Source organism: Ascaphus truei, chromosome 4, assembly GCF_040206685.1.
Source record: "Ascaphus truei isolate aAscTru1 chromosome 4, aAscTru1.hap1, whole genome shotgun sequence".
NCBI lineage: Eukaryota > Metazoa > Chordata > Amphibia > Anura > Ascaphidae > Ascaphus > Ascaphus truei.
The window spans coordinates 66,044,415-66,064,841 of NC_134486.1; the positions used below are offsets into that span (position 1 = coordinate 66,044,415).

The 20,427-nt window shown below is 42.5% G+C and overlaps 1 protein-coding gene across 1 annotated transcript; it reads left to right on the forward strand.

Annotated features, from left to right (window-relative positions):
• Positions 1-7,656: 7,656 nt before the first annotated feature.
• On the forward strand, positions 7,657-9,172 carry LOC142492259 (uncharacterized). The gene is made up of 2 exons (XM_075594930.1): positions 7,657-7,757; positions 8,121-9,172. Exons 1-2 carry the CDS (start codon positions 7,661-7,663, stop codon positions 9,170-9,172), a joined length of 1,149 nt encoding a protein of 382 aa, XP_075451045.1. The 5' UTR covers positions 7,657-7,660.
• Positions 9,173-20,427: the final 11,255 nt, after the last annotated feature.

The window sequence follows — 20,427 nt, forward strand, 5'->3', positions numbered from 1 at the left end:
ATGATCGGATCCTCCGCAAGGGAGTCACCGGGTTCTTGGGCGGTACCGCCAGTGGGTAGTGGTACAAAACGGGCCCGCTCTGGTACCTCCACTGCGGTCGCGCTCTTCTCCGCCGACGGTTCTCTCGGCTCAGTAGCTGGCTGGGCCTTGGTTCCTACCGCATGGGTGATGCGGGGAACTAGGGCAGCCTCGTCTCTTGTCTCCGCCACCTCCGTTAGTGTTCCCGGAGAGGCACCCCGCGGGGTCTCGATCAATGGCCATGGCTCGTCAGGCCACAGGTAGTATGTGCCACATTTTGAGCATCGTGCTTTCGTGCTTGGGACCGGTCCGGGTGTCCCGCAGTGGACGCACAGGCACCAGAGGCACTCGTGGTCCTCAATCTCCACTACAGTAAGCCGCCTGGAAGCTGGTAAATCGTGGTGCTCAGTTCGGCCATATTTCGCTCAGGGGTGGAACAGTTCAAAGTCTCGGCTCCTCTCTCTGTGAATGTCAGGCCGAGTCCATAGAAGGACAGGCCGTGCTGAGGCGTGCGGACGCACAGCACTGAGCCCCTGCATCCTCAATGAGGATGCCTTGAGAGGGGGCTCGCGCGAGCGTCCGCAGGCGTGCTCAGGCTTTGGAGTTTTCAGCCGAGCGCCAAGCTGTTTTTCAGCGCGCTGTCGGCTGAAAACCTCCAATGAGAGCGGGGCTGCGTCAACGTCACGGCGCCGTGACGTCGGCGCCGTGACGTTGACGTCAGTGCGTCGCGGGCGATTGGCCCAGCGACGTCACTGCCCCGCCTACCTCAGTCTCCCCCCACCTCCGATCGCGGACGCTGGCTCACCTGTATGTGCATGGAATCGCACAGCTTCTGCAGGCGAGCCTCAGCGTCAGCGCGGTGCAGCACGGCTCCCCCCCCCTCTATGGCCCGGGCCTCAGACAGAAGTGAAGCTCCTCGCTCTCACCTCCTGCCCCTCCCTTCGCTGGGGAAGACTCTTCTGATTGGCTCTCCTTGTGCCCCCTCCCTCTGGTGGAAATAAGAGGAGGGGCACTCCTTCTCTCAGTGTGACGTGGCCTTGTCTGTTGGCCAGTCACAGCACAAGTGGGTGGGCTTTCGGCTTTCGCGCCGCTCCTCCTGCAGGGAATCTGGGTTTGGCGCCAAACCCCTGCACATCTCTCTCCACATTTCTCGCACGATTCACGTGCGCGCTCCAGGATTGGCGGGAGTCGCCATTTTAGTTCAGCTGCTAACTGCTGGGCCGTGGATGGCACTGCGGTTGCCATTTTGGATTCTTTCTTGCTCCGCGGAGCACATGTAGTGACGGCCGCCATCTTTGATGAGCCCACCAAATCTATCTCACCGCTATTCTCAGTGTCTACGGTGTAACATGTTCCTAGACACTGACTATGCTCACTGACACTCTCTGATGCTCTCTGCATGCTATCTCTCATTGCTTTACCCACAAGTATGATGTGGCATACACCAGGCTAGGCAGAACTCCTTCTCTGTGCACCGCACTCGCTGACGGTTCCTACAAGTGCTCTGTGGTGTGTTTTATGTGGGTGCTGGCTAGTGTACCGGGCATCTCCCTAAGTACGGGCGTCTCCTACATTTGGCCACTCATAGTGCGGGCCCTGGGCCATGGTCCCTGGACAAGTTAACAGGCTAACCCCCCCAGTTGCCTCACACTACCTGCCTCAAGGGACTAGGACAGCAATAGCCATACACCCATCTTACATCACCCATCTAGGGCACCCAGGGCGTACTGTGCGGGAGTCCACGCTCCCCTGACTACCCCTGGTATGATATGCCCTACCCTCCATAGCATTTGCACGGAAGGTGCACTTCACTCCTCCCGTTCTGCTTCGCTGAAAGCCTGTCCTGTTCTGGATCTCAGCCGCTCGCCTTCAAATGTAACCCATGTCCCCCCCCCCCCCCCCCAGATGCAGATGTCTATCTAGGGTGTAGTGAGGGCTGGCTACTTGTACCTGGGTGGTGCGTACCTGCTTGGAACAGGAGGGCTTGAGTCTCCCGCGTTGGTGTTGGGGACAACAGGACCAGGCTTCTGGGGTAATGGCCTTCATTCTTTAGCAATGGTGCAGCGCCTCCATTCTCTATAATCCCCAGGGATGTGGGGTAGGACCCTTATAGAGAAAGAACCCTGGTCCCAGGGTGAATGCTCCAGAACTCACACACGGTCTTATGTAACACAGCAGCAGTGTCTTTATTGTCTTGTAATACTTGAGGTAGTATACAGCAGTTCATGCAAAGAGTAGTTCCTAGAAACAGTGCTCCCAATGTACAGGCGTCTCTCTCCTCTCCTTTCCTCCAGATGTATGCTTCCCAGCAGGATGGGCTGAATGGGGCCTCAATACCCCTGCCTCCACCCCACAGGGTAGGCCCTAGGGGTGAGGCTAGATGTCCTTCCCCTCACCCCCTAAATAGGGTGAGGGGCAGGGGTCCACCTCTATAGTTCTGTCCACTCTACTCAGAGGGGCTCTGAGGTCTCTCCTACAGATATCACTCTCACGTCGAACAGGGCCTCTCAGGTCAGGCATGTGCTCTGCTGGGTTTTACTACACTTCAGACCAGCACTCTCCTCCGCTCCAGGACATCACTCCACATACTCCCCTCCAGGCTCTCCACAGACTGCCAGTCCTGACACTCTGCTCTCCAGACTCTGCTCCAGCTCAGACTGACATCCTCACAGAACTGAGCATGCTGGACTGCCACCTCTTTCTCTCAGCTCGGACTCAACTCACAGCACGAACTCACAGAACCAACTCATCCACAGACTGAACAGACAACCACACAGGACAGACCACTAAATAGAGTCAGCCCTGCCCATATGATGTCAGCAGGACCTCCCCTCTGTCTAGGCCTGCACAGAGTCAGGGGGCCCCTCCTCTATCAATCCAGGCATGGCTTGAAGGGGGGAAAACCCATGGTTACTACTGGCGCCTGCCCTTACCAGGGCTTACTCTAGTAGTAGCCCGCTCTTACTTACAGGGGCTACACATACATACATACATACATACATACATACATATATAGCAAATGGAAATATAACTGTATGCTCATTTGCATGTCTTAGGCAGGTCTGCAACCCCGCCTTTCACCATTATAACCCAGCACACAGCACTTCCACTGCAGCAAGGGATTCTGGGAAATGACATGCAAATGAGCACACAGTGCCACTTTTTGCTTCAAAACCATTTTTAACATGGTTCCCTATAGGCTTAAGCTTGCTGCATGGTCACAGCTTTGAGCACAGCCAGGGTTAAGATGCACAGCCAGAAAACCATCCTCATTGCTTCATTGCATAGCCAGTTAACCAACCCCACACTGATGAGACCCCTTAAGGTCGAAACGGCTGTCTGTGGGTGGGTTTTCTGGCTATGCATCTTAACCCTGGCTGTGCTCAAAGCTGTGACCATGCAGCAAGCGTAAGCTTGCAAATGAGCATACAGTTATATTTCCATTTGCTATATGCTTTGCTGTGGAGGGTTTTTGTTACTTTTTTTACTCACCATAACTTAACTAAGTGTATATATATATATATATATATATATATATATATATATATATATATATATATATATAAATATTACTGTATGCTCATTTGCATGTTTTAGACAGGTCTGCAACCCCGCATTTCACCATTATCACACAGCACTCCCACTACAGCAAAGGATTCTGGGAAATGACATGCAAATGAGCACACAGTGCCACCTTTTGCTTCAAAACCATAAACATGGTTCCCTATAGGCTTAAGCTTGCTGCATGGTCACAGCTTTGAGCACAGCTAGGGTTAAGATGCATAGCCAGTAAACCCACGCACAGACAGTCGTTTCAACCTTAATGGGTCTCCTCAGTGTGGGGTTGGTTATACTGGCTATGAAAAATGAAGCAAGGGATAAGTTTTACAATACTTAGTTAAGTTATGGTGGGTAAAAAAGTGACAAAAACCCTCCTTTGCTGTGGAGGGTTTTTGTCACTTTTTTTACCCACCATAACTTAACTAAGTATATATATATTAGAAATAGTCACAGTTCAGTAGGTGATGTTTTCCACACATCTGAAATGTTTATCCTATAGGTGTGTTTGTTTTTACAACCACAATGGCAAACATAATCGGACTGCATTTTCCACAGCCACTAGATTAATGATTACACTCATCAGCCTCTGCAGACCGAGATGTGATGTTATTTGTACATGATCTACAGAAATGTGTTACAGCTGGTACTGCTATAAATTGTTATAATATGGCAATATAACATGGCAATTAAATACATAAGGGAAAATGTCATTTTCAGGATTATGTTAGTGAATGCCTCCACAATCACCACATTGTGAAGGAATATTAGCAAAAATCTGTGAAAAGCAGGGAAATGTTCAAAATTCATATTATTTTAGTGGAGCCTACAACCCAAATAAAATCAAATTCTCACATTTACATTCATCAGCACTCAGTTGAATCATTCTGATAATGGGCCTCATGCAGTAAGCGACGATTATGTGAAATCGGCAAGCTTATCGATTAGTCATGTTATTGGCGTTTTTCCCTCTCCGTATGCAGTAAGTGCCGAATACATTCAAAATCAACCAGAAAACAAATCCGCCCACTCTCACGATGATGAGCCGATCACACACAGGTGTATCGGCGTGCGTGGCGGGGTGCTGTTAGGTTGCACAATCACAAATCTTGCTGAATCAGGCGAAACAAGCATGTTTTTGATTGCGCGCCATATTTAAAGGCAACGTGTACTGCTAATCATTCTCTGTGTTGTTGGGAGTGAGAGAGAGAGAGAGACGCACAGAGCTGGACGATTGAAGATTTGCATATTGACTGAGAGACTTGTTGTGTATTGGGTGAGCTTTGTCCTTTGTTGTTTTGTTTACATCTTTGTCTTGTTTTATATGTGGAAGTGGGTCGTGTGATTGCCTGTACATTTCTTGTCTGTTTTTTGTGAGTGCTGGAAGTATGCCCGCAAAGCGTGGGAAGAGTGATGCTGGTGGGAGTGGGAGTGCTACTCGTGGGAGTACGCGTCGGAGTGAACGTACTGTTCAGGGGAGTGATGTTGCTGGTGCACCGAGTGGTGTTGCTGGGAGTGGGAGTGCTGTTGCTGGGAGTGGGAGTGCTGTTGCTGGGAGTGGGAGTGCTGTTGCTGGGAGTGGGAGTGCTGTTGCTGGGAGTGGGAGTGCTGTTGCTGGGAGTGGGAGTGCTGTTGCTGGGAGTGGGAGTGCTGTTGCTGGGAGTGGGAGTGCTGTTGCTGGGAGTGGGAGTGCTGGTGCTAGGAGTGTGAGTGCTGGTGCTAGGAGTGTGAGTGCTGGTGCTAGGAGTGGGAGTGCTGGTGCTAGGAGTGTGAGTGCTGGTGCTAGGAGTGGGAGTGCTGGTGCTGGGAGTGCTGCTGGTGGCGCAGTTGCTGATGGGGTGTCTGGTGGTGGCGTGCTTGCTGGTGGCCAGCTTTTGGAGGCTCTTCCATTGGAAGAAGGAGAGTCCAGTCAGCACCAGCCAAGCTCTGACCCTAAACCTGCTCGGAAAAAACGTGTGGAGAAGCCACGTAATCCTCGCTTCAATGACCAGGAAAATAGGGCTCTTGTCACTGGCATTCTGGAGCACTATGACAGTCTCTATGGACATTTAGTAGGTAAGTGTAACTTTACATTTATTATTCAAATACATGTGATCCTAGGTCATCTGAGTTTTGTTCATATGCAAATATGGGTACACAATATCTTTCTATGTTCATTAGTGTGGAAACACAGCTTTTTATCATGCCTTACAAGGACAAATAAACACAGGCGGTCAATTTGCCAGAACTGCATACAATATGAATGCAACCTTGCTTACATGTATAGGTTTAGTAGTGAATGCTCATGTGCTGCACATATTACACATAAAACAGCATGTTTGCTATCTCTTGGAACAGCTAGCAGTGTAGGAAACTGGTGCTTATATTATTATTAATTTACCTCATATCTTTTATATGTTTTTCAAGGGCGGACAAGTGCAGCAAGCAAAAAAGAAATGTGGGACACAATAGTCATTGGTGTCAATGCCTGTGGGAATAGTGTCAGGGACAAGTATCATTGTCGGAAAAGATTTGATGATATTAGGTCCAAATTGAAAAAGAAAATACAAGACCAACGCGTGCATGCTACTGGCACTGGAGGTGGGCCCACACCACAACGTCTCATATTGACTCCATTGGAGGAGCTGCTTCGGCCAAAATTACTTACCGTCGTCGTGGAAGGCTTGGCTGGTGACCGTGACATTGGAATTTATCCGTCACAATTTCCAGCAGGTGATAAATATTACTGTACTAGGCGTGTCGTTGCTTACACTTATTTTGCATATTTACACTGCTTTTTATACTGTCTTCACAATATAAGCATACCTGCATCTATATATGTATATGTCTGATTCTGTATATATATATCTCAAAATAGACATATATGTAGTAGTCCTACTAAAAGCAGTAACTAATATAGCACGTGCCATTGCGTGCTCATTTACATGTGAATTCCCAAAATGCATAGCTGCAGTGGAAGCAATTGATGGTGGGCGAAGATGGGGAACAACAGGGTAGTACACATGTGTAACACATGTTCATGAGAAATTATTAGTAGCTACAGGTACAGAACAGAAATATGTATCATATTATTGTGTATTTTATTGATTTTACTCCGACAAACATGACATTACTGCCTATTTTAAGCATGCATCAAAGAAATTGCATGTAACGGCCTACAAACATCACTGGCACTAACACATCTATAGTTGCTTATGAAAAGGTCCATTTTTGCTTTATGTCATATACAGACAGCATAATGAGGCACACGTATCATATGTTATGTCATTGTTTTCATAACTTAAACACTGCAGATGACTACTTAGCTCATCTACCATTGTGTTAAAGCAGCTGCAATTAATATCTCATCACAGCATACACTTCAACAGAGGGGGTGGGGTTCAGCACACACACTAATTACAGCCTCATTTCACGGTCAACTTAGTTCACACCATTTGCACCTGTTTCAAGTCATTGAAAGGTGTGGCTGATTAGGCTTTTTGGGGAAGGGAATACCTTTCTTACAACCTGAACAGCACAACTGAAGTTAATCACACTCATTTGAAAGCTTAACTCTAGCTACTAAATGCCCCAACAACTCATTACTTATCAAAGCGTACGTCACACATTAGTTCACTCATATCTATAGTTGAACTACTATGAAAGACACATTATCACACACTGCATGTGTTGTCTTGTTGAGTCACAGCCACATTCAGGTGTGCCACATCTTCGATTAATGTACCACACATATCCTCTACCAAAAACAACACTTTTTGCAATATGACCACCTTCATGATAACCATTGTGAATGGTCATCTCATGATAGTTATGTACATTATGATACTGATATCACTACACAACATATGATTTTTATGTACTCATTTAATCTATTTATCCTCACGCTTTACTGCAGAAACATAGTATGTTGTATGTTAGGGAACTCAAAAATTCTAAGTACACAGGCATGTACAGTGTTATTACAACTATTTATGTTCACTTTCACACACATTTTCGGTTAAGGAACTGATGTTGTTAGTTAATCATAAATACAGAACATACAATAAGTGTTTGTTCAATATTTACACATGTAAATGTAAAACTTATGTTATTGTTATATATAGTTGCCCCTGGAGGACATGTGTCACCTGAGATGGAACAAGTGTCTTCACCTGGGTCAGCCAGCTCAACACTACTAGAAGGTGAGTGTATCATTTGCTGGCCATATAATATGTGCTCTTCTATATGTTATGTTGTCATGTGCATTATTTGTTTTGCACATCTTCTTTAAATAGGATTACTTAGTGTCAGTGAAAATTAAGTGTAAGGCAACATGTATTGTGTTAGTGATGTTAATTATCATGTAGGACTTCTGAGTTTAGAGCAACTTTTCATTCATTCATATTTCATACTGAGTCCAAACATTATTCGTAAGTCAAGGTAGTTTTTAATGAGGTTATAAAACGTATGCTAACATGTTAGGTGTTACTTAGGACACAGTACAATTACATAGTAACACAGCATACATTAACATGCCATTTAATAATGTGTACATTTCTTTTTAGAACATCATGGTGATGAGGATGATGAGTATGATGAGGATGACGCCACAGAAGAGACTGAAATACAATCATGTGACCATGAAGAGGTGCCAATAGAAACTGTTGTACCGCCAAATCGTCCATCAACTTCCACATACGATGCAATTGTAGCTTCAGAGGGAAAAATAGTGGACGCAGAAAATCGTCGCCATTCAGACATGATGACAGTGCTGGAAAGGATGATTGGACTGCAGGAAGAAACAGTATCACAATTGGCACATCTCCACAGAGTCTTCATTGAAGTGCCTAAACAGTTGCAAAAAATCAACACCTCATTCGAAGCATTAGTTGTTCAGCAAACACAAGCTAATTACTGGAGAATGACTAATGTACCACAATTCAACACCTCCCAGCCAGGATCTGTTCATGCAGGTCAGTTTTCACCACATTCATCTGATATTCATTCACCAGGCCCAAATGTTACCGGTCAAGTAGCAGACATTGCTGTGCAGGTTCCTGATGACATCCTACCGCTGCCATCTGTACAAATTCAGCAGCAGACACCTACAAAGGAGGCGACAAAAACAAAACAAGACACACATGAAACAGACCAACCATCACTTGTGCAGTGTCTACCAACTTGCTCACATGTGTCACTGGGCACAAGCCCTGTCCGTGAACAGTCACTACCCAAAAGCCCTGTAGGTGAGTCGCTGCCCAAAAGCCCTGTAGGTGAATCGCTGCCCAAAAGCCCTGTAGGTGAGTCGCTGCCCAAAAGCCCTGTAGGTGAATCGCTGCCCAAAAGCCCTGTAGGTGAATCGCTGCCCAAAAGCCCTGTAGGTGAATCACTGCCCAAAAGCCCTGTAGGTGAGTCACTGGCCACAAGCCCTGTAGGTGAGTCACTGGCCACAAGCCCCGTAGGTGAACAGTCACTGGCCACAAGCCCTGCCCGTGAAGTGCCAGAGGCCACTCAAAGTGGCTCTGTTGTGCCTAAAGTTGGTGGCAAAAGAAAAAGGAAAATTCAAGAGACAACAAGCAGGCCTGTTACTCGCTCGCAAAAGGAACAAAAAAAATAAATGTTATAATTCAGAAAATATGTGTTTGGCCTTGTTTTGTTGACTTCAGATTATCTAATTACTATTGTATGTATGCTGAAGACTGTGTTGTTTCCAAACTTTCAACTATGTTCTTGTACACGTGAAGTTTTGGAAATGTTAACACTCATAATTAATTGTGTTATAAATATTTATGTTGTAATCGTCTGTTCAGTAATGGTCCACCAGGAGCCAGTTGCTAAGTTTAGAGAAGCTGCCATTGACTTTGCAGCAAAACATTGCATTTGGGTGTGTTAATTGATGTAAGAATTGCATATGCATATTAGTCACATGCAATTATTAAAACACCTAAGTAAGTGCAAACATCTTTCTTGTACGTGTACAGCAGGATTATGTGTAAATTATTACTTACCTTTGCCTTGCTTGGCCATTGTAATTTTGTCCTTTAATCAGTTGTGTGTTCGTTTCTATAACATCTCAGAATGTATAATAATATATATACACACACACACACACACACACACACACTGAGTGAGTGTGAGTGTGAGTGTGAGTGTGTGAGTGTGTATATATATATATATGTATATATGTGTATATATATATGTATATATGTGTATATATATATGTATATATGTGTATATATATATATATATGTATATATGTGTGTATATATATGTATATATGTGTGTATATATATATATATATATATATATATATATATATATATATATATATATATATATATATATATATATATATATATAGTACTATATAAACTGGTATACACAAACTAATACACTTCATGCTTCCTTGTGAAAGCACACTATTTTAATAATACAGGCCTAATGTTTGAGAAATATCCTAAGTATGAGACTCTAACAGTATTGTGCTTAAACAAATGTTTATTACTTCATTCAATCATGTTTCTCACCATTTAAATAGGTTTCATACAAGGTATACTTAATGCCATCAATGTTGTGTGTACTCCTGCAATATAAAAAAAAAAAAAATATTATATATAAATATATATATTTTTTTATAAGAGATATATTTATATATATATATATATATATATATATATATATATATATATATATATACACACGTATTTAAACTCATGCAGACAGGGAGTTAACCAGACTTTCACATACACACAGAAATGTAAGCGGGGAAAAAACATTTCTTTTTGCAGGTGTGTTTTTACTGATATGCCTGGCTAAGAAATATTTTCACACACTGGTCTTTGTTAGTTTTCAAAAAAACACTATGTGAACGCATTCACAGTCTAGGGATGTTTTTCACAAACGAGATAAAAGAAGGAGAAATGTTTCTCCCACAGTCCCATATCACGAACCACAACTGTTAACCCAATTAGACAAACAAATCCAATTGGCGTTTGAAATAAGGAGTCAAAGTAGTTACTTTTGTTGACCTTGACAAGGAAAAACAGGAGTTTGTTAGCCATTCAGCACATTCATTTTGATGAGCAAATAACACAGACCTGCACACAGCTTTTGTGCTACTCAGACATGGCTGATGAATTCGTTAACAATATTAATCCCCTTTTAGGGTATAAGTACATGATCTGTGAAGCCATCTTGAACAGTCGCGGACAGAAAGCAAGCACACGCCAAATCGATGATTTCATTCGAGCAAAATATCCTTATTACCAAGACCGTAAGCATGCACGGAATTTTAATTCCTCAATAAGATTCACTTTATCAAGTAATGACTTTTTTGAACGTGACCAGGATAAGCTACAACACACCTATGGTTTCTGGAAGATTGCCCCGGAAAAACAATTTCTCCTGAAAGACGGCACTTATATTGTCGTGAAAGGCATATTTATTCCTAATGGCAATAGCAATGTATCCGCTACTACTGATCCGTTTGAATCGATACGTGCTGCAATATCTGCAGCCTCCATTCCTGAAACCCACATTGTACAAGAACAAAAGTACTATGATTATGTACCAAGCCTTTCAGCTGAAATTGCATTGGAATGGGAACCGGAAGAAATGAACCTACCTCCCGACCAATTATTTGAAGAAAGCAGTGGCGATTCCTATGAGCGCATCCTGGAGGAGATATGTGCCATACTGGATTCAGCGGTTGGGTTAAGCGTGGATGAAAATGGCTTGCATTTCTGGAGCGACCAGTTGCAGCCAGGCGAAGAGTTAATTCTAGAAGAATGGTAAATATAACAATCGTTATGCGTTGACTCTGCGTTTAAATTTTTTTTTTTTTTGTAACCACCATTTTCACTTTCAATGCGTGGATACAGCGTAACATTGCAGACTGCATAACATGTAGCGATCACAAACAAATTGTTTCCTAATACAATATAGTAGGACCTGAAAGAGTAGTACACATTGCTGACGGAATAAATATACGTACTTTCCTATCCCTTTAAACATATTAGCAACATTTTACCATTACTCTAACACATACCTGTTTTGTTATCATGCAACATCTACAACATTGAAAACCGGGTCCACCACGTATGACGTGGGACCCTTGTCATGGGCCAAGGCGTCCTTAAAAAGGATTAGTGATGTAAGTCCCGCCCCCAAGCGACGTGCGCGCCTCAAAGCCTATTGGCTGTCATGTTTTGTTATAGTAACGGTAACTGCAGTGTGTGATGCGTGCGGCTCAGTGTTTGTAGGCGTACCCTGGGCGTTAGCCGAATGTTAATTGAGTGGGAGGAGTGTTAGCGTGCGTTTCACGCTGGCTTAACATGACGTCACACGTATTGCATTTGCGCATTGTGTTATCGGCCGTGCTTTCTGTTCAAACACGTCTGTTTAAAAAGAATACAGATGTACTCGTTTAGAACGAATGTAGTTTCGTCTTCATTGTATTTGAAATAAAGATGTTATGTTTACTGGTATTTTCAACATGTATTGAACGCACAACGTACGCTTTGTTTTGCGCATGCGCTAACAGTTAGTGGAGCCAAGCGTGAAGTGCGTGCGCACACAAAGATGTGCGCGCACATCTTTCAGTATACAGGCAACGTTCACTTCTTATACATAGTTATGCCTGCTACAAATTTAAAGAAACATTACATACTGATGAACAGTTTTACTTCTAACATATAAGTGACTGACGTGTGTATGTACACAATCATATAGAGCTGCGTAACGCGTTGTCACGGATGCATATCTAGTAAGGTGCCATCTTTGACCATCATGTGTTTGCTGTATTTCAGAGATGTCGGGGAAGATACAATCGGATCAATGTATGATTTCAGAAGAGTCTACCTTTATATGAGATGATTGTGAGGAGGAGCCACCGACTACTATACTACATATGGAACTAATTTTATATTGCTTGCAGCGCTTATTAACAAACAATTAAAAATGTGATACCCTTATGCCTATATTGCATAAGCACTTAATTAACATAATGATGTTGCAAAAGAGTGCCTCATGAATTTTTATTGAGTGTTCTTTAATGACTACTAACATTTTATGACATGGTGTGTTTTATATATAACAACCATTCCCACTCTGCTAACACATTTGTGTATTCTAATATGTAATGGAACGTATGACTGTCGAAACTATGTAACAATAATAATAATAATATGAGCATGTTCATGTATAGGGCTGCTAGTTGTACGCAGCGATTTACAGACACATGTTTCAGCCTGAGGTCCCTGGCCCGTGGAACGTACAAATGTTTTTTTGCCGCATGAGGCACAGGGAGATAAAGTGACTTGGCAAAGGTCACAAGGAGCCCACACCGGGAATTGAACCAGACTCCCCTGCTTCAAACTATCAGTGCCAGTGTGTGTCTTTACTCACTGAGCCACTCCTTCTCCCAATGTAAAGGACACTTACAACCAAGTAGCCATTTATTTTTAAAATCTCTTGTTACATGGGTATGTAGATAAAATGGTTTGGGACTGTAGCAAATAATGTTACTGGCCAGATGTTATGGTCCCCTCCAATGCATGATGTTCTGAATATGACATCACCATCATGTTATGAAGTACGTTTCTGTGTATATTTCATTAACCTAACTAACTATAGTTTACTGTGTTTATTAATCGTTTAGAAATACATAGTATAGTCAATATGATGATATAAGCTACCATAATAAAGCTGGTGTTATCATTTGTCGGTGTTATACATGGATCCTACACCAATTGATAGAGACACAAACAGTTGTCTTAAAAAGTGTGTCTATGCTAGTGATGAATGTGCTCCCGTAAGTAAACAAATAAGTACAGTTATCCCCTTTTCTCCAACCACCTCTATATTACATTAATGGAAATTATAAGGAAACATACATAAAATGTGATGAAATGTGAGTAATCATTTTGTAATACAATGCACATGAAAGCTCAAGAGTAGCTAAATGCATATACATGATACAGAAAGTACATATATGTAACATTTGTGTTTAAACCAATATGTTGGGTTTTTAGTTCCAATAATTATAGGAAGATTGAGGTAGCCACATCTTATGAGAGATGTCAGCAAATATACATACCATGATCAGTCATACTGGAGATATACCTATAATGCAAAGGAACAATATATAAATTGCAAACATTGACATGCCATCTTCAGTACCGTAAACAACACAGCAAAGTGTGTATTTGGTGTTAAATGTACAACACCATGTATATTTCATGACATTCAAAATGTAAATCAGCCTGGTGTACACATCATATGGATGTACATGTTACACTGCACCAATAACATTGTATGTAAGCATACTAGAAGCATGAATGATTATGGGCATAATATGTGTTTTGTCTTAGCATAAGGAATAACACAATGCTAAAATATTATTGCTTTGTTACCCAAGTTGTATTCACATACACACAACTAAAGTACAATTGAAGAGGGATTCTATAACCTGTGCAACAATAACATACCGGTGCCACATCCCTTTGTGCACACAGCAGAGAAAAGAAAGGTGTGCAACCCATATTCATCTGTGTCCTAACAGAAGGTTATATAAAGAAACATTATTGTTAATATAACATAATTAAACTATAAAAGTAGTACTAGGAACATATGAGTTTGTACTTACAAGAAAAAAATGAATTGATGAGATTCTGTCGTGTCTGGCCACCACTGGCTGTTTGTTCATTTTCAGCAGCTACATGGGTGGGATGCTCGTCTACCAAAGCCTCAGCTAGGTCTGACTGTACATTGTGCCTGAGTGCAACATTGTGCAAAATGCAACAGGCAAGGATAATATCAGACACTTTTTGAGGCTTGTATAGAAGAGCCCCACCAGTTCTGTCCAGACACCTAAACCTGGTCTTGAGTAGGCCAAATGTCCTCTCTATAACAGATCTTGTAGATATATGGGCTGCATTGTACCTGTCCTCTGCTTCAGTTTGAGGGTTTAGCACCGGAGTCAAGAGCCACGGCCTAATTCCGTATCCTGAGTCACCTATAATGAATGGAGCACACATAAGCTGACATTAGTGATCAAATTGTACAATGCCAACATTCCTAAATCAACATGTGTTTTGTGTTAGAACATGTAAATATGTACTCACCCAGCAGCCAACCAGGTTCAAAATGTCCCTCTTCGAACGCATGGAAGACTGAAGAGTTCCTCAGGATAGAGGAATCGTGACTGGAACCAGGGAACTTGGGTACCACATGCATTATCCTCATCGTGGCATCACATACCACCTGTACATTGAGTGAATGGTAGTGCTTCCGATTGCGGTACACATGCTCACTCTGACTAGGTGCAATCAAAGCAACATGTGTGCAATCGATTGCACCCAGCACAGATGGTATCCCTGCTATATTATAAAAGCCAGTCCTGACTTCCAGCCACTCTGTCGCCTCTGTAGGAAAATGAATATAATTCCTAGCGCGTCTATTGAGTGCATAGAGAAACTGGGTCAAGGCCCGCGAGAATGTAGATTGCGAGACCCCGCCCACTATGCCCACAGTTGTCTGGTATGACGCGGAAGCAAGATAATGTAATGAGCACAGCATTTTAACAAGCCCAGGGACTGCACGACCTCTGGCTGTGAAAAAATCTAAATCCCCCCTTATCTCCTCATAAAGAGCTAAGATTGCTGCTGAACTCAAACGATAGCGACTTACAATCTCCTCCTCACTCATCCCATCTAACAGGGTTCTCTCCCTGTACAGACGCGGACGAGGCACAAGTTGTCTCCTCTGTCTTCTCCTCTGATCTCCTGTCCCTCTACCTGTCCCTCGGCCTGTCCCTCTCCCTGTCCCTGTCGTATCCGCGTCACTGTCACTGTCCCTCGGTGTGTCCCTACCTTGCCCTATATCATTCTCTTGATCAGCAAGCATGTCATAGAAAAGAATGTTCCTGCGTCTCCTAAACATTCGCAACATTTTGAAATGAGTAGCTGTGAATGAGCAGGTAATGTGCGTCCTTTAAATAGGTATGTGATGATGTCAGGTGACATAGTAAAATGCAAGGTGTTACATTAACATAATAAAGTACTTCTGTGGCAAGCTGTGTGCACTTGTTGTTCTAAGTATTTGTTGTGTGTATTCTGCAGGGAATGATGATATTTGGCAATGATGTGACGTGAAGCTTTGTACAAAGATTGCTTGCAAATAAATAGTTGCATGTGCAATGCATGTAACACTTGTGAACGCAAGAGTCAGTCATGTAATGAGACAAAAAGGCTGAGATTGACGTGGGAAAAGTTTTGTGTAACATGTGTAATTATCCATGTTATTGTGACATGTTGGCAACAATGAATAGTCGTGTGCATATGCATGCATTTGTGTAAGGAGGATAGTTGGTATAGAATGAGTTTACAAGGTGTCCCAATGATGAATTACTGTACATGTGTGTATAAGTTAGGTTGAAGTGCTTGTAATGCAACGGTTACAATGTAAACATGCAATGTGATTGAGCGTCCAATAAGTGACATCATGAAAATAGGGAGGACCCAAAAGTATATGTAAACATGAGAAGACAGATGTACATGAACGTTTAAAGATGCGTGTCACATTACAAGCATTGTGTAATGTAAAGGAAGATGAATATACTGTGTATGAGTGACATGTGTGACATGTGTGACATCATGTAAATAATTGTCGCTGAGTTGAGTAAAATGTGTGATATGATGTGAGGTTCTCCTTTAAGAGTGTAGTATAGTATTTTCCCTTGCCACATCATCACATGATGAGTAATGTGACCCGCAAATGCTGAAAACATGTAAAAGTCGAATGTTATGCAAATAAGACACATCAGCTGTGACACAATGCAGGGAATGCCCCCACACTGTAATGCAAATCCCCCTTGTATTGTGAGCAATGAAACGTAAACAGTACTATACTGTTATACGTCCCCGCTCCATTGACTTCCATTGATGTACAGAAGATGTTTTTTTTCTAAGTGCCGTTCCGGCAGCCTTAGCGATCGTTCTCCCGTCCAAACTGCCAACTTTAGTTGGCGGGAGAAATCGGCCATAACATCTCAATTTCGTAGTGCCGATCAGCCCCGATAAGCTGTTTTTTTTTGTTGAATCCAGCCGATTTAAAAAAGTGGCGATCAGTGTCGAAAACAGGCTTATCGGCAGGCGACTGGCCATAACCAAATTATCGGCTCCGAAACCTGGCGATATGAAGCACTTATCGGCGCTTACTGAATCTCAAACCCAATTTTGGCTATAACATGGCCATATTTCCCTTATCAACGCTTACTGCATGAGGCCCAATGTCAGTATTTGTATTTTACACATTTGGAATGATCTTCTACCATTAATGTATTTATTTACCAATGTACCTCAAGAGTTAGTTGTTTTCATTCATTATTTCTCATGTAGGGTTGCCAGGTGGCTTGTCCAAAAATACTGGACACAATGGTAAAAGATGCGACCCCCTCCTCCAATACATATAAAAATATACCCGCATCCCCCCCCCAATACATATAAAAAAATACCTCAGCCCCCCCAATACATATAAAAAATACCCCAACTACATATAAAAAATACACCCATCCTCCCAATACATATAAAAAATACACCCATCCTCCCAATTAATATAAAAAATACACCCCACCCCAAATACGTAAAAAAATATAACCCCCATACATATAAAAAACACCCACCCTCCCAATACATATAGAAGTACAACAATACATATAACAATACATATAACAATATACCCAATACATATACCTCCCAATACATATAAAAATACACCTCCCCCCCCCCCCCCCCCACAAAACATATAAAAAGTGGCTGCGGGGGGGGGGGGCGGTGGCTGCAGGGGAGGAGGGGGCCAGCAGCCGGTCAGAGCAGTTGAAGCCAAGCCCGGCTCTCCCTCAGCTGCAGGCTTCTCCCTCAGTGTCCCACACTGAGGTGTCTGATGCTGACGCGCGCCAGGCCTCCCTCCCACGCCAGCTGAGCCCAGCTGACTTCCAGCGCACGCTGACGTCAGAGAGACCCGTCACGTGTCAGCATCAGACACCTCAGTGTGGACCGCCGACCACAGCTCTGCTCTCAGCTCTGCTCTGACCGGCCGCCGGGCCCCCCACAGCCACCACTACGTTCGGAGAGAGGTAATACCGGACACATACATGTCCGGTATTACCTTTCATTTTATACCGGATGCAGGGGCAAAATACAGGGCAGTCCGGTTAAAAACACTTGGCAACCCTATGTACACCTTAATGACAATGTCTTCTATTTCTTATTTTCTGGAAAGGCTCTACAGTCAAATAACTTGTTAACACCTACTTTCATACAGTGTGTGTTTTGCTAAAGTTCCAGTAGAATTATTGGTCCTTGAGAAATGCAGATTCATTTAGATTGTGAAACCTTTTAACAGACCAAGAGTTCTTTGCAGATGAAATGAAAGTATTCAGAGTGTACGAAAGCTCTGTACACTTTAATTTAATCTATAAGAACTTTTACCAGAAAGAAAAAGGGCCAATAAGGTAAACAGCCTATGTCTGCATGTTCATTTTTCTTTATAAGATACTTGCTCTGTAAACAGAGCTAGACAAGCAATGTGGTTCAATAACCCTTTTTCCAAATTAACTGAAACCAAGGTTGCCAAGTAAATGGAATGTTGCTTCATACAGCAAAGAGCCCTGACTGCAGAAGTGCCCAGGTCATTTCTTGTAATACACACTTTCTCAGCACAACAGAATGGAAGAGCAGGAAGTTGAAGTTCCGAATGGGAGTGAAACTTACGATCCAATGACCTCCATCATGTTGGTCCACTTGAGGATAGAATCTTGCTGAATTGGAGTAGCAGGAAAATTTCATTTTCCGGCTTTGGAGCTTCTTCAGCCATGTCCCAGCACCACAATAAGCTCTTCAAACGTTCTCCCCCCGCCTAAAAAACTTCACACAAGCTGACATCTTCCAACAACGTTGTCAGCATTGTCACTATTGTTCAGCCTTATCGTGCTCATTGTAAATTTGCAAATGTATATTCTTCAATATAATCTCCCCAGAGACCTGACCCAACCTTTTACATTGCCATACTGTATGTCATAGAAGTCTCTTTTATGGCCACAGTCATATTTTACAGAGAATATGTCTAAATTACATCTTCTTTGCACTTATAGTCTTCAAAAGTACTATCCACTCACTTACTTTCTCCTCTCTAGAAATACACATAGATATACTCAATGAATTACTTGGTTTATTGACATTTTTACTACCTTACTTCTATTCTTCTCTAAACATTATTCTAGCACTCCTCTGTGGGCGTTTCAACATCCCAATTGTAAACCCAGTTTTATCCTTCAATGAATTCCTTTCTCCATTGTTCTTTTTCAATGGACCAATTGATGCACACTTCCCTTGACATTGGCCCAAGTCCTCTCTCTTTCATACTTTTCAAGCTCTCTTCATTCTCTAATAGCTCATAATTTAATTTCTTGCGGTCTTAGTAAAGATCTAATTTAATCAGCCACCTCTCTAAGTTTCCTACCTCTCTCACCCTTCCTCTCTCCAGTCTCTACCCTCTTCTGTTTAAAGTTATCACTGCGTAACTTAACTCTCAGCCCATCACTTCTTCCATCTTTGGCATAGAACTATAACTCAAACAATGCCCCCCACACTGTGGTTCATTACTGCAGAGATTCAAGCTATGAAATGGCCTGAATAAAACACCTTTTATTTTCTCTCTCTGCTCCAAACTCCTGTGTGTTTTCTTCACATGACTTTTCATTTAGCAATGTATCTTGTATTCAGAATTACATAAGGTGATGCATCTGATAAAGTATAATTTATGTAATAAACTGTATAGTGTATTATATGTGCTTATTTGTTTTAAGTTACTGTAGGCTATGTTTCTAACAGTTACCATGATATATTATATACCAGTGGCAAGAAAATGTTGGTGAAACCCAATGATAATTACGGAAATTCCATAGTTTTTCCATGATAATCTTCTTGAATCAAAACAAGTATTTTCCTAAATATTCAGTAGGGTTTATATTAACCAAGTCCATGTCTTGTGAAACAAAATTATGTATGACTTAGACAAACAATGGTTTTATCAGCTAAATTAAAGGGAATAATTACAATCGGGTGTTTAAATAATTAGGTTGGTCAGGTGTGAGTGTGAAAGGATCCATCTTATATAAATATCCGAAACTGTGTGAGTTTGGGCTTCGCCATACAGGTATGTAGAAACATGTCATGCCACGACCAAAAGAAATCTTTGAGGACCTCAGAAAAGCAGTTATTGATGCTCATCAGTATAGAAAGGGTTACAAAACTATTTTTAAGAATTTGGGGCTCCACTAATCCACTGTGAGACAAATGGATAAAGTTAAAGACCACAGTCACTCTACCCAGGAGCAGTTGTCATACCAAAATCTCTCCAAGAACAAACCGGTAAATCATCCAGGAAGTCACAAAGAACCCCAGAATACCATCCAAAGATCTGTAAGCTACTCTCGCCTTGGCTAATGGGAGTGTTCATGACTCAACTATCACAAAAAGACTGAACAAGAATGGTGTTCATGGAAGGATAGCCAGATGGAGACCACTGCTCTCTAAAAAGAACATTGCTGCCCATCTGAAGTTCGCCGAAGAGCACATAGATGATCCACAAAGCTTCTGGAACAATGTTCTCTGGACAGAGGAGTCAAAGGTAGAACTTTTTGGCCTCAATGAGAAACGTTATGTTTGGCGAAAACCAAACACTGCGTTTGAAAACAAGAACCTCATCCCAACTGTCAAGCATGGTAGTGGGAGTGTAATGGTTTGGGGCTGCTTTTCTGCCTCAGGACCTGGACTGCTTGTCATTATTGACACAACCATGAATTCTGCATTG